This window comes from Somniosus microcephalus, chromosome 19 (genome assembly GCF_052327205.1).
Source record: "Somniosus microcephalus isolate GS21.2 chromosome 19, FLI_Smic_1.0, whole genome shotgun sequence".
NCBI classification, from domain to species: Eukaryota; Metazoa; Chordata; class Chondrichthyes; order Squaliformes; family Somniosidae; genus Somniosus; species Somniosus microcephalus.
The window spans coordinates 82,274,643-82,289,179 of record NC_141005.1 but is presented as its reverse complement, the minus strand read 5'-3'; the positions used below and the strand labels follow the sequence as shown (position 1 = coordinate 82,289,179).

The 14,537-nt window shown below is 48.1% G+C and overlaps 1 protein-coding gene across 2 annotated transcripts in view; it reads right to left on the bottom strand.

The window, feature by feature from the left end:
• Window positions 1-13,022, bottom strand: part of c8h22orf15 (chromosome 8 C22orf15 homolog) — a 73,108-nt gene extending 60,086 nt beyond the window's left edge. For both annotated transcript variants that reach the window (XM_085962112.1, XM_085962115.1), the window contains exon 1: window positions 12,860-13,022. In XM_085962112.1, coding sequence (XP_085818238.1) covers window positions 12,860-12,911 — 52 coding nt within the window. In that variant the 5' untranslated portion in view covers window positions 12,912-13,022. The remainder of the gene's footprint in view (window positions 1-12,859) is intronic.
• Window positions 13,023-14,537: the final 1,515 nt, after the last annotated feature.

The window sequence follows — 14,537 nt, the reverse complement described above, 5'->3', positions numbered from 1 at the left end:
TATATAGAGCCTTGGTCAGACCCCATCGGGAGCAGTGTTCAGTTTTGGGCACCAGACCTCAGGAAGGATATACTGACCTTGGACGGGGTGCTGCCCCTGCCACCCTTCACATTCACACAACGAGGTCCTTCCGATCCGAGCACACAGGTGGCCAGGCACTAGGATCTGCCCCTCACGAGCTGCGATGGTGTTCAGAGAGATTTAGGTGTCCTTGCACAGGAAACGCAGAAAGTTAGCGTGCAGGTACAGCAAGCAATTAGGAAGGCAAATGGCCTGTTGGCCCTTATTTCAAGGGGGTTGAAGTACAAGAGTAAGGAAGTCTTACTACAATTGAACAGGGCATTGGTGAGACCACAGCTGGAGTACTGCGCACAGTTTTGGTCTCATTATCTGAGGAAGGATGTACTTGCCTTGGAGGCGGTACAACGAAGGTTCACTAGGTTGCTCCCTGGGATGAGAGGGCTGTCCTTTGAGGAGAGGTTGGGAAGATTGGGCCGATACTCTCTGGAGTTTAGAAGAATGAGAGGTGATCTCATTGAAACATACAAGATTCTGAGAGGGATTGAGAGGTTGTTTCCCCTGGCTGGAGTGTCTAGAACTCAGGGGCATAGTCTCAGAATAAGGGGCCAGCCTTTTAAGTGGAAACATTTCTTCAGAGGGTTGTGACTCTTTAGAATTCTCTGCCCCAAAGGGCTGTGGGTGCTCAGTTGTTGAGTATATTCAAGGCTAAGAGCGATAGATTTTTGGAATCTAAAAGAATCAAGGGATTTGGGGATAGTGCAGGAAAGTGAAGTTGAGGTGGATGATCAGCCATGATCGGATTGAATGGCGGAGCAGGCTCAGGGGGCTGTCTGGTGGATGATCAGCCCTGATCGGATTGAATGGCGGAGCAGGCTCAGAGGGCTGTCTGGTCGATGATCAGCCCTGATCGGATTGAATGGCGGAGCAGGCTCAGAGGGCTGTCTGGTGGATGATCAGCCATGATCGGATTGAATGGCGGAGCAGGCTCAGAGGGCTGTCTGGTGGATGATCAGCCATGATCGGATTGAATGGCGGAGCAGGCTCAGAGGGCTGTCTGGTCGATGATCAGCCCTGATCGGATTGAATGGTGGAGCAGGCTCAGAGGGCTGTCTGGTGGATGATCAGCCATGATCGGATTGAATGGCGGAGCAGGCTCAGAGGGCTGTCTGGTCGATGATCAGCCATGATCGGATTGAACGGCGGAGCAGGCTCAGAGGGCTGTGTGGTGGATGATCAGCCCTGATCGGATTGAATGGCGGAGCAGGCTCAGAGGGCTGTCTGGTGGATGATCAGCCATGATTGGATTGAACGGCGGAGCAGGCTCAGAGGGCTGTCTGGTGGATGATCAGCCATGATCGGATTGAATGGTGGAGCAGGCTCAGAGGGCTGTCTGGTGGATGATCAGCCATGATCGGATTGAATGGCGGAGCAGGCTCAGAGGGCTGTCTGGTGGATGATCAGCCATGATCGGATTGAATGGCGGAGCAGGCTCAGAGGGCTGTCTGGTGGATGATCAGCCATGATCGGATTGAATGGCGGAGCAGGCTCAGAGGGCTGTCTGGTGGATGATCAGCCATGATCGGATTGAATGGTGGAGCAGGCTCAGAGGGCTGTGTGGTGGATGATCAGCCATGATCGGATTGAATGGCGGAGCAGGCTCAGAGGGCTGTCTGGTGGATGATCAGCCCTGATCGGATTGAATGGTGGAGCAGGCTCAGAGGGCTGTCTGGTCGATGATCAGCCCTGATCGGATTGAATGGCGGAGCAGGCTCAGAGGGCTGTCTGGTGGATGATCAGCCATGATCGGATTGAATGGTGGAGCAGGATCAGAGGGCTGTCTGGTGGATGATCAGCCATGATCGGATTGAATGGTGGAGCAGGCTCAGAGGGCTGTCTGGTCGATGATCAGCCATGATCGGATTGAATGGCGGAGCAGGCTCAGGGGGCTGTCTGGTGGATGATCAGCCATGATCGGATTGAACGGCGGAGCAGGCTCAGAGGGCTGTCTGGTGGATGATCAGCCATGATCGGATTGAACGGCGGAGCAGGCTCAGAGGGCTGTCTGGTGGATGATCAGCCATGATCGGATTGAATGGTGGAGCAGGCTCAGAGGGCTGTCTGGTGGATGATCAGCCATGATCGGATTGAATGGCGGAGCAGGCTCAGAGGGCTGTGTGGTCTTCTCCTAATTCTTATGTTCTTATGATACCGACACCAGGAAGCCGGAGCTTGAACTCAACTCCAGCCCAATCTAAAGCTGCAACTCTGGCCGGCCACTGCGTCACAATTTTGCCCCAGAATCCTGCAAACTTTCCCTTCAAGTAATTAGCCAATCCCCTTTTGAATGTTATTATTGAATCTGTTTCCACCACCCTCAGGCAGTGCATTCCAGATCATAACTCACGGTGTAAAACAATTCTCCTTACTGCCCCTCTGCTTCTTTTCCCAATTATCTTAAATCAGTTGCTCCTTATTTACTCTATCAAAACCCTTCAAAGTTTTCAACACCTCCATTAAGTCTTCCCTTAACCTTCTCTACTCTAAGGAGTATAACCTCAGCTTCTCCAGTCTCTCCACATAACTGAAGTCCCTCACGTCCCGTACCATTCTAGTAAATCTCCTCAGCACCCTCTCCAAAGACGGGTAAATGGAGTTGAGATAGAGATCAGCTACGATCTGATTGAATGGTGGAACAGGCTTGAGGGGCTGAATGGCCGACTCCTGTTCCTAACCAGCATCGCTAAAACAGATTATCTCATTGTTGTTTATGGGATCCTGCTGTGTGCAAATTTGCTGCCACAATCCCTACATTACAACAGTTACTACATTTCAAAAGTACTTCATTGGCTGTGAAGTGATTTTGGACGTCCTGAGGTCATGAAAGGCTCTATATAAATGCAAGTTCTTCCTTTCTAACAACAAAAACAACAAATTGTATTTATATAGTATCTTTAACATAGAACAATGTCCCAGCCCCTCACAGGAGTTTTATCAGACAAAATTTGACAGCGAGCCACATAAAGAGATAAAGGACGGGTGAGTAAAAGCTTGGTCAATGAGGTAGGTTTTAAGGAGCGTCTTGAAGGAGCAGAGAGAAGTAGCGAGGCGGAGAGGTTTAGGAAGGGAATTCCAGAGCTTAGGGCCTCGGCAGCTGAAGGCACGGCCACCAATGGTGGAGCGATTATAATCAAGAATGCGCAAGAAGCCAGAATTGGAGGAGCGCAGATATCTCGGGGGTTGTAGGGCTGGAGCAGGTTACAGAGATAGAGAGGAGTGAGGCCTTGGAGGGATTTGAAAACTTACACAATTAAACATATAGGTCTAGAAATTGGCAAACCGGGCGGTCTGACTACGAATAGAACTGAAGATCAGGTGCTGCGTATAACGGGCGGCCAATCCGATACCGCCTGAGACGAATTTCTAGCTCATAAACGTATATTCAAAGATAGATAGATGTTAGGATGGTGGTTAGGGATTATGTTAGTGTTTTGGGTTAGGATTTTATGGTTACGGGTCAGGGTTAGGGATCGATGCTAGGTTCAGGGTTGGGGATACCAAGATTAGGAGAGGCACTCTGGAAGGTATGGGGAGTTGGTCTAACCAGTCACCATTTCCCTTCATTTATAGACGCTACCTGACCAGTCACCATTTCCCTTCATTTACAGACGCTCCCTGATGAGTCACCATGTTTTTACCATTTACAGACGCTCCCTGACTAGTCACCATGTTTTTACCATTTACAGACGCTCCCTGACCTGTCACCATTTCTACATTATTTACAGACGCTCCCTGACAAGTCACCATTTCTCCATCTTTTACAGACGCTCCCTGACCAGTCACCATTTCCCCGCCATTTACATACGCTCCCTGACCAGTCACCATTGCCCTTCATTTACAGACACTCCCTGACCAGTCACCATTGCCCTTCGTTTACAGACGCTCCCTGACCAGTCACCATTTCCCTTCATTTACAGATGCTCCCTGACCAGTCACCATTTCTCCATTATTTACAGATGCTCCCTGACCAGTCACCATTTCTCCATTATTTACAGACGCTCCCTGACCAGTCACCATTTCTCCATTATTTACAGACGCTCACTGACCTGTCACCATTTCCCTTCATTTACAGACGCTCCCTGACCTGTCACCATTTCTCCATTATTTACAGGCGCTCACTGACCTGTCACCATTTCCCTTCATTTACAGATGCTCCCTGACCTGTCACCATTTCCCTTCATTTACAGATGCTCCCTGACCTGTCACCATTTCTCCATTATTTACAGACGCCCACTGACCTGTCACCATTTCCCTTCATTTACAGATGCTCCCTGACCAGGCACCATTTCTCCATCTTTTACAGATGCTCCCTGACCTGTCACCATTTCTACATTATTTATAGACGCTGCCTGACCAGTCACCATTGCTCCATAATTTAGAGACGCTCCCTGACCATAGAAACATAGAGATAGGAACAGGAGTAGGCCATTCGGCCCTTCGAGCCTGCTCCGCCATTCAATGAGATCATGGCTGATCTTCGTCTGAGATCATAGCTGATCTTACCAGTTCAGTACCCCGTCCCCGCCTTTTCTCCGTAACCCTTAATCCCCTTAGCCTTCAGAAATATATCCAATTCTCTCTTGAAAATATTTATTGAATTAGCCTTCACAGCCCTCTGTGGCAGGGAATTCCACAGGCTCACCACTCTTTGAGTGAAGAAATTCTTCCTCATCTCTGTTTTAAATGATTTGCCCGCTATTTTTAGACTGTGGCCCCTGGTTCTGTGCTCCCCGGCCATTGGAAACATTCTCTCTGAATTCAGCCTGTCCAGGCCTGCCATAATTTTATATGTTTCGATGAGATCCCCTCTCAATCTTCTAAACTCCAGTGAGTACAAGCCCAAACTATTTAATCTCTCTTCGTAGGTCATTCCCGCCATTCCAGGTATCAGCCTGGTGAATCGCCGTTGCACTCTTTCCATGGCAAGAACATCCTTCCGCAGATGGGGCGACCAAAACTGTACACAATACTCCAGATGCGGTCTCACCAGCACCTTGTACAGCTGTAGTAAGGTATCCCTATTCCTATACTCGAACCCCCTTGATATGAAGGCCAACATACCATTTGCCTTCTTAATCGCCTGTTGCACCTGCATGCTCTCCTTCAGTGACTGGTGCACAAGAACACCCAGGTCCCTCTGCACTTCCCCATCTCCCAATCTATTGCCATTTAGATAATAATCTACCCTCCTGTTTTTACCCCCAAAGTGGATAACCTCGCATTTATCCACATTATAGTGCATCTGCCACGTATCTGCCCATTCCCCCAACCTGTCCAAATCGCACTGTAGCCTCCTGACATCCTCATCAGAGCCCACCCCTCCTCCTAGTTTAGTGTCGTCAGCGAATTTGGAAATATTGCATCCAATTCCCTGATCCAGATCATTTATATATATTGTGAACAGCTGGGGTCCCAGGACAGATCCTTGCGGCACCCCGCTGGTCACTGCCTGCCACTCCGAAAACGAGCCGTTTATTCCAACTCTCTGTTTTCTATCCGCCAGCCAGTTCTCTATCCACGTTAATACTTTGCCCCCAATCCCATGAGCCTTAATTTTGCATGATAATCTTTTGTGTGGAACCTTATCGAAGGCTTTCTGGAAGTCAAGGTACACCACATCCACTGGCTCTCCCCCATCTATTTTACCAGTTACTTCCTCAAAAAATTCCAGCAGATTAGTCAAACACGATTTACCCTTTGTAAATCCATGTTGACTCTGTCCGATCCTTTCCCCATTTGTCAAGTGCTCCGCTATTTTATCCTTAATAATGGACTCTAGCATTTTGCCCACAACTGATGTAAGGCTTACTGGTCTATAATTCCCTGCTTTCTCTCTACCCCCCTTTTTAAATATTGGGGTAACATTAGCTACCCTCCAATCCACGGGTACTGTTCCCGAGTCAATGGAGTTCCGGAAGATGATCCTTAGAGCATCTGCTATCTCCAGGGCCACCTCCTTAAGTACCCTAGGATGTAGTTTATCAGGCCCCGGGGATTTGTCGGCCTTCAGTCCCCTCAACTTACCCAACACCATATCCCTAGAGATACTAATTTCTGTCAGCTCCTCCCTCTCATTAGTCCCTATGTTTGCCGATATTCCTGGGAGGTTATTTGTGTCCTCCTTTGTGAATACAGAACCAAAGTATGAGTTTAATTGGTCTGCCATTTCCTTATTCTCCATTATATATTCTCCCGAATCGGACTGCAAGGGACCGACTTGGGATTTTACCAGTCTTTTCCTTCTGATATACCGATAAAAGCTTTTGCAGTCTGTCTTTATGTTTGCTGCAAGTTTACTTTCGTATTCTATTTTCCCCTTCCTGATTAATCCCTTTGTCCTCTTTTGCTGTATCCTGTACTGCCCCCAATCTTCCGGTCTGGTGCTTTTTTTTGCCAGTTGATATGCCCTTTTTTTTGATTTTATACTGTCCCTAATTTCCCTCGTTATCCACGGTTGAGTCACCTTTTTAGGTTTATTTTTATGCCAAACCGGTATAAACATGTTCTGGAATTCTTCCATTCTATCTTTGAATGCTTGCCATTGTCTATCCACCGTCAATCCCCCCAGAAACACCACCCAATCAATCTTACCCAATTCCCGTCTCATACCCTCGTAATTCCCTTTATTTAAGTTCTGGACCTTAGTCTCTGATTCAATTTCCTCACTCTCCATCTCGACTGAGAGCTCGATCATATTATGATCGCTCTGACCCAAGGGGCCTCGTACAAGAAGATTGCTGATAAGTCCCTTCTCATTGCACAATACCCAGTCTAAAATGGCCTGATCTCGAGTCGGCTCCTCGACATATTGGTCCAGATAACCGTCCCGAAAACATTCCAGGAATTCCTCCTCCTCAGAATTTTTACTAATTTGGGTAGTCCGATCAATATGTAAATTAAAGTCACCCATGATGACAGCTGTGCTCTTATCGCACGCTTCTCTAATTTCCCTTTTTATGCCTTCCCTCACCTCCATATTACTATTTGGAGGCCTATATATCACACCCACTAACGTTTTCCTCCCCTTGCTATTTCTCATTTCTACCCATACAGATTCCGTTTCATCCGAGTTAATATCCTTCCTTTCCATTGCATTAATCCCCTCCTTTACCAGCAATGCTACCCCACCTCCCCTACCTTTTTGCCGATCCTTCCTAAATATTGTATATCCCTGGATGTTAAGTTCCCAGCCTTGCCCACCCTGCAGCCACGTTTCTGTAATCCCAATCAAATCATACTTGTTTACCTCTATTTCCACAACTAATTCATCCACCTTGTTCCTAATGCTTCTAGCATTAAGATACAAAGCCTTCAGGCTTGCTTTTTTCACACTCTCATTATGAATTAGTTTGGCCCTTTGTGTTTCTCTCCTTTGCTTATTGCTTCTCACCTTTCTACCATCTATTTCTGACTTCATATGACTTCCCTCTTTTCCACTACCTAGGTTCCCATCCCCCTGCCAAATTAGTTTAAATCCTCCCGAACCGCCCTAGAAAATATTACCCCGAGGACATCGGCTCCCTCACAGTTCAGGTGTAGACCGTCCCCTTGGTACAGGTCACTCCTCCCCAAGAACTGGTTCCAATGCCTCAAGAATTTAAATCCCTCTCCCTTGCACCACTGCTCAAGCCACGTATTTAGCTTATCTATCTTACTCTCTCTAAACTTATTAGCTCATGGCACTGGTAGCAATCCAGAGATTACTACCTTTGAGGTCCTACTTTTCAATTTAGCTCCTAACTCCCTAAATTCAGCTTGTAGGACCTCCTCCCTCTTTTTACCTACATCGTTGGTACCTACATGTACCACGACAACTGGCTGATCCCCCTCCCCCTTCAGAATGCTCTGCACCCGCTCCGAGACATCCTTGACCCTTGCACCAGGGAGGCAACATACCATCTTGGAGTCTCGGTCTCGGCCACAGAAACTCCTATCTATCCCCCTTACAATTGAATCCCCTATCACTATAGCCCTATCCCTCTTTTTCCCGCCCTTCTGTGCAGCAGAGCCAGTCATGGTGCCCTGAACCTGGCTGCTGGTGCCTTCCCCTGATAAGTCATCTCCCCCAACAGTACCCAAAACGGTAAACCTGTTTTGGAGGGAGATGACCGCAGGTGACTCCTGCACTACCTTCCTGCCTTTACCCTGCCTTTTGGTCACCCATTTACTGTCTGAGCTAGCCTTTACCTGCGGTGTGACCAACTCACTGAATGTGCTAGCCACAACATCCTCAGCATCGCGTATGCTCCAGAGTGAGTCCATTCGCAGCTCCAGTCACCTTCCCTGCCATTTAGAGACGCTCCCTGACCTGTCACCATTTCTCCATTTACAGACGCTCCCTGACCAGTCACCATTTACAGACGCTCCCTGATCTGTCACCATTTCTCCATCATTTACAGACGCTCCCTGACCAGTTACCATTTCCCCGCCATTTACAGACGCTCTCTGACGAGTCACCATGTTTTTGCCATTTACGGACACTCCCTGACCAGTCACCATTTCTCCACTGTTTATAGACGCTCCCTGACCTGTCACCATTTTCCCATCTTTTACAGATGCTCCTTGACCTGTCACCATTTTTCCATCTTTTACAGACGCTCCCTGACCAGTCACCATTTCCCGCCATTTACAGACGCTCCCTGACCAGACACCATTTCTCCGCCATTTACAGACGCTCCCTAACCTATCACCATTTCCCTTCATTTACAGATGCTCTCTGCCCAGTCACCATTTCTCTGCCACTTACAGGTGCTCCCTGCCCAGTCATCATTTCTCCATCATTTACAGACGCTCCCTGCCCAGTCACCATTTCTCCATCATTTACAGACGCTCCCTGCCCAGTCACCATTTCTCCATCATTTACCCTGAGAGTTCCCAGCACTTGCTGTTGCTCCCAGAGTTTGGCGCTTTCCGGCGGTGGCGGACCCGGGGACTGGTCCCCCAGGGGTTTATGAATCTGCTCCAGCCAGACCGCTTACCTGCTGCATCTCCACCAGCCAGCACTGCCCGCGAATGCCCATCTCACACTGCCCAGGTAATTGATGTGAGCTCCAGACCAATAGGAAGAGTGGCTGGTGTACCGAGTGGGGCCTCCAACCAATCGGTTGTGTGAGGGGTGGGATGTTGTGTAGAATCTGGTTATTTTTGGCCTTCTCGCGGACTCATAGGGGGTCGTGGACCCCAGGTTGAGAACCCCTGCTCAAAGAGCTCCAAATAATGAGCAGGAGATAGATGAGTAAATATGTTGACAAATTTCTACGGTGTGTAGCAAAATTGGAGTAATAATATTAGAAGTCTTTAATTACCCTAATATAGACTGGGGAAAAACAAAGTGTGCTAAGGGTGGGGAAGGAGAATTTCTGATATGTGCACAGGAGAATTTTCTCGATCAATATGTCTCCAGTCCAACAAGGAAGGAAGCCGTGTTGGAGCTGGTTCTGGGAAATGAAGTAGGACAAGTGGAGTGTGTTACAGTCAGAGATTATCTGGCTAACAGTGACCACAACATAATTTGGTTTAAAGTAATTATGGAGAGACCAGAAATATCGAAGGTAAAAATGCTCAACTGGGGAAGAGCTAATGTCAGTGATTTAAGAAGGGACCGAGCACAGGTAGATTGGAAAAGGCGATTGCAGGTAGAGCAGTAATGGAGCAATGGAGGGCATTCAGGGAAGAGGTAGTTCAGGTACAAACGATGCATATTCCCCTGAAGGGAAAAGGTAGAGCATCCAAAGCTAATGCACCCAGGATGATCTGTGATATTTTGGGACACAGCATATCTATACAACTGAACAACATGGCTTCTGGTAAGAACTGTTCTGCCCATGTGCTTTATTATTATATACATCAGTAGTAGGAGTAGGAGTTCCTCAGGGCAGTGTCATAAGAACATAAGAAATAGGAGCAGGAGTAGGCCATTCGGCCCTTCGAGCCTGCTCCGCCATTCAATGAGATCATGGCTGATCTTCTGCCTCAACTCCATTCACCGGCCCTATCGCCATATCCCTTGATGCCCTTACTAGTCAGAAATCTATCGACTTCTGTTTTGAATATACCCAATGACTGAGCCTCCACAGCCCTCTGGGGTAGAGAATTCCAAAGATTCACCACCCTCTGTGTGAAGAAATTTCTTCTCATCTCAGTCCTGAATGGCCGACCCTTTATCCTGAGGCTGTGGCCCCTGGTTCTAGACTCCCCAGCCAAGGGAAACATTCTCCTAGCATCCACCCTATCAAGCCCTGTAATAATTGTGTATGCTTCAATGAGCTCCCCTCTCATTCTTCTGAATTCAAGAGAATACAGGCCTAGTTTACTCAATCTCTTCTCATACGACAGTCCCGCCATCCCAGGAATCAATCTCATGAACCTTCATTGCACTCCCTCTATGGCAAGTATATCCTTCTGTAAGGCTCGCAAAATTACACAGATACCCCCAAAGTAAGAAAAGAAGAGCTATGGGACTGTTTGAAATGATATTGGGCCAAAAGGGGCTTAAAATCAAAACCCCAGGAAGATCTGGCTAGTTTAAAAGGCATGTTCAGGCCTGTGGAAAAAACTGCGACAAAAGGAGGTGGGATGGGTCCCCGAAACACAGACAGTTTGAGTATTGGAAAGGCCAGATCGTCTGGGAGTGTTCTGGACCATCCCAGTCATTCTACATAAAGACAATAAGCCCATGGAAAGACTGTTCCCACCGAAAACCCACAGGGCCATTAAGAACATGAATAATACAATACATGCCAACAGTCAACAAAAGAGAACCTGGCCCCAGCAGGAAGAAAACAATCAAACAACAGTTTAAAACCAAAGATTTCCAAAACACTTTGCACCTTTTTAAAACTGATTTCAAGGCAATCCCGATACCAGTTAAAAGCCAATTAAAAATAGATGGGACCATCCCCGAAACTCAATGAGAATTGAAACATATTAAAAATAACGAGCCTGCCAAAATTAACAAAGAACCAGAGATTTGGTGGTCAGATAAGCCAGGCCTCAAAACAGTATAATTGAGGCCTGCCAGTTCAGTGAGAGGAGATCAGATCAGATCAGAGAGAAGGCTCAAGTTCAGTACAGGAGAGAAAGTACGGTTCAGAAAAGATATCATTACCGTACTCAGTCGGAGGGTCGGAGACTTGAAGAAAGAAGAATGAAACGGAAGGAAAAGGGAATCGTGGCAACCAAAGGCCTCAAGAAACCAACAACTAACAATATTACCACCAACCGGGTAGTATTGGGCCACCGCGACCAACAAGAAAACCAACCACCGAGAAATCGAAAAATCACAAATTTGTTTCCACTCTACAGGCTAGTCTGACTTACCCCTGGGTAAGATTTGACACAAAAGACTCTAAAAACTATACCTAACCAAAGAAAATTGGGTACTCACCTGATAAATCCAACTACACATTTAACCGCATCAGCGGACAGGCAAAGGCTGAAAACCCAACACAGGTGCAGTCTTCCACCACGTCCGGGGTACGGCAGGCCCCAACCGCCACAACTAAAGAGAACCCCGAAATCGCGAACCTCTACAATCTGTCAAGAAAGTCGTTTGGTGGGCATTTCCTGGTCCTCTGGAATTCAACCTAGTTAGGATAGTGGGGTTGGGAGGGTAAGGTATTTTTGTCTATTGTAATTCTCCCTCGCATATTCTGAAGTGTTCCCCCTTTTAGAGTATAAGATTTTATTGTATTGTATATTTTCCTGTCTCAAAATAAAAATCTCAATTCTTTTGACCAACTCAGGTGTCTGTTGCAATTTAATTACAACCCCCAAATAAGTCCAAAGTCTAGAACCAAGGGAGTGGGAGCGATTCGAACCACTCAGGGAGTCAGAGGTGAAGCTGACCATACACACCACCCCTTACACTTCCTTAGGGAAGGAGACCAAAACTGTACACAATACTCCAGGTGTGGTCTCACCAAGGCCCGATATAATTTGAGTAAGACTTCTTTACTCCTGTACTTAAATCCTCTTGTAATGAAGGCCAGCATACCAATTGCCTTCCTAATGGCTTGCTGCACCTGCACATTCACTTTCAGTGACTCATGTACAAGGACACCCAGGTCCCTTTGAGCATCTGCATTCCCCAATCTTTCACCATTTAGGAAATACTCTGCCTTTCTGTTTTTTCTACCAAAGTGGATAACTTCACATTTATCCACATTATATTCCATCTGCCATGTTCTCACCCACTCACTGAGCCTGTCGAGATCCCCTTGAAGCCTCTTCACAACTGACACTACCACCTAGCTTTGTATCATCAGCAAATTTGGAAATGTTACATTTGGTCCCCTCATCCAAATCATTGATATAGATTGTGAATAGCTGGGGCCCAAGCACCGATCCTTGTCACAGCCTGCCATCCTGAAAAAGACCATTTATCCCTACTCTCTGTTTTCTGTCTGTTAACAAATTCTCAATCCATGCTAGTATATTACCCCCAATTCCATGTGCCCTAATTTTGTTCACCAACCTCTTGTGTGGGACCTTATCGAAGGCCTTCTGAAAATCCAAATACACCCCATCTACCGGTTCCCACATTTAGGCCCAACCATCTTCAGCTGCTTCATCAATGACCTTCCCCCCATCATAAGGTCAGAAGTGGGTATGTTCGCTGATGACTGCACAGTGTTCAGTTCCATTCGCAACTCCTCAGATAATGAAGTAGTCCATGCCCACATGCAGCAAGACCTGGACGACATTCAGTGACAGGTAACATTCACGCCACACAAGTGCCAGGCAATGACTATCTCCAACAAATGAGAGTCTAACCACCAACCTTTCATATTCATCGCCGAATCTGCCACCATCAACATCCTGGGGGTCACCATTTACCAGAAGCTTAACTGGACCAGCCACATAAATACTGTGGCAACAAGAGCAGGTCAGAGGCTGGGTATTCTGCGGCGAGTGTCTCACCTCCTGACTCCCCAAAGCCTTTCCACCATCTACAAGGCACAAGTCAGGAGTGTGATGGAATACTCTCCAACAATACTCAAGAATCTCGACACCATCCAGGACAAAGCAGCCCACTAGATTGTTATCCCATGCACCACCTTAAACATTCACTCCCTGCACCACCAGCGTACCGTGGTGCAGTGTGTACCATCTGCACGATGCACTGCAACATCTCGCCAAGGCTTTTTCAACAGCACCTCCCAAACGTGCGACCTCTACCACCTAGAAGGACAAGGGCAGCAGGCGCATGGGAACACCATCACCTGCGAGCTCCCCTCCAAGTTACACTACACTACAGCTATGCAGCCCAATTTCTAGGCCAAAATCTTCTGGAATAGGCAGTTAAAAATGTTGATCGCCTAGATCCCGCTGTGATCCTGAATTCAGACACCCCTCCCCAGTGCTCCAGGATCCCCATTACTCCTGAAATCAGACAGTTCTGCTAGTGCTGCTGGAAGCCAGGACCTTCTCCCACTGCTCCCAACCCTAGGAGTCCCCAGTGCCTCCAGTCCCTCCCCAGTGACTCCAGACCCTCCCCAGTGCCTCCAGACCCAGCCCAGTGCCTCCAGACCCTCCCCAGTGCCTCCAGACTGTCCCCAGTGCCTCCAGACCCTCCCCAGTTACTCCAGACCCTCCCCAGTTACTCCAGACCCTCCCCAGTGCCTCCAGTCCCTTCCCAATGGCTTCAGCCCCTCCCCAGTGAATCCAGACCCTCCCCAGTGCCTCCAGACCCTCCCCAGCGCCTCCAGACCCTCCCCAGTGCCTCCAGACCCTCCCCAGTGCCTCCAGACCCTCCCCAATGGCTTCAGCCCCTCCCCAGCGACTCCAGACCCTGCCCAGCGCCTCCAGACCCTACCCAGCGCCTCCAGACCCTCCCCAGCGCCTCCAGACCCTGCCCAGCGCCTCCAGTCCCTCCAGACCCTGCCCAGCGCCTCCAGACCCTCCCCAGCGCCTCCAGACCCTCCCCAGTGCCTCCAGTCCCTCCCCAATGGCTTCAGCCCCTCCCCAGTGACTCCAGACCCTCCCCAGCGCCTCCAGACCCTGCCCAGCGCCTCCAGACCCTCCTCCGCACCTCCAGCATCACGTGTCAGGAATCACACTGTCTGTGTCACACTCACACTTCACTCACTCTAATATAATATTCAGAAATTTAAACAAATTACAATTTAAGAGCTTCATAGCTTATCAATCAGAATAGCAATAATCAGTTCTATACAGAAACAAATCAGCTACCCCCAAGATAAACAGCACAATTTGTAACATAACGAACATGCAAAAACATTAAAAATCTGCTAAATATATTCCAATAATCCCAGAAATGTTCAACAATATCTTCTAGATGCCTTCTGATGCATGGAGATTAAGGGGCTGCTCCCCGGCTGCTAATTATAGGCAGTAAGAGGGGAGACGATTAACACTGGGCCATTGACCCATTTACATCACTCCAGGACTACTTGGACCTCCCCAAAGAGGCGGACCTGGGCCTGAGCCTCGACCTG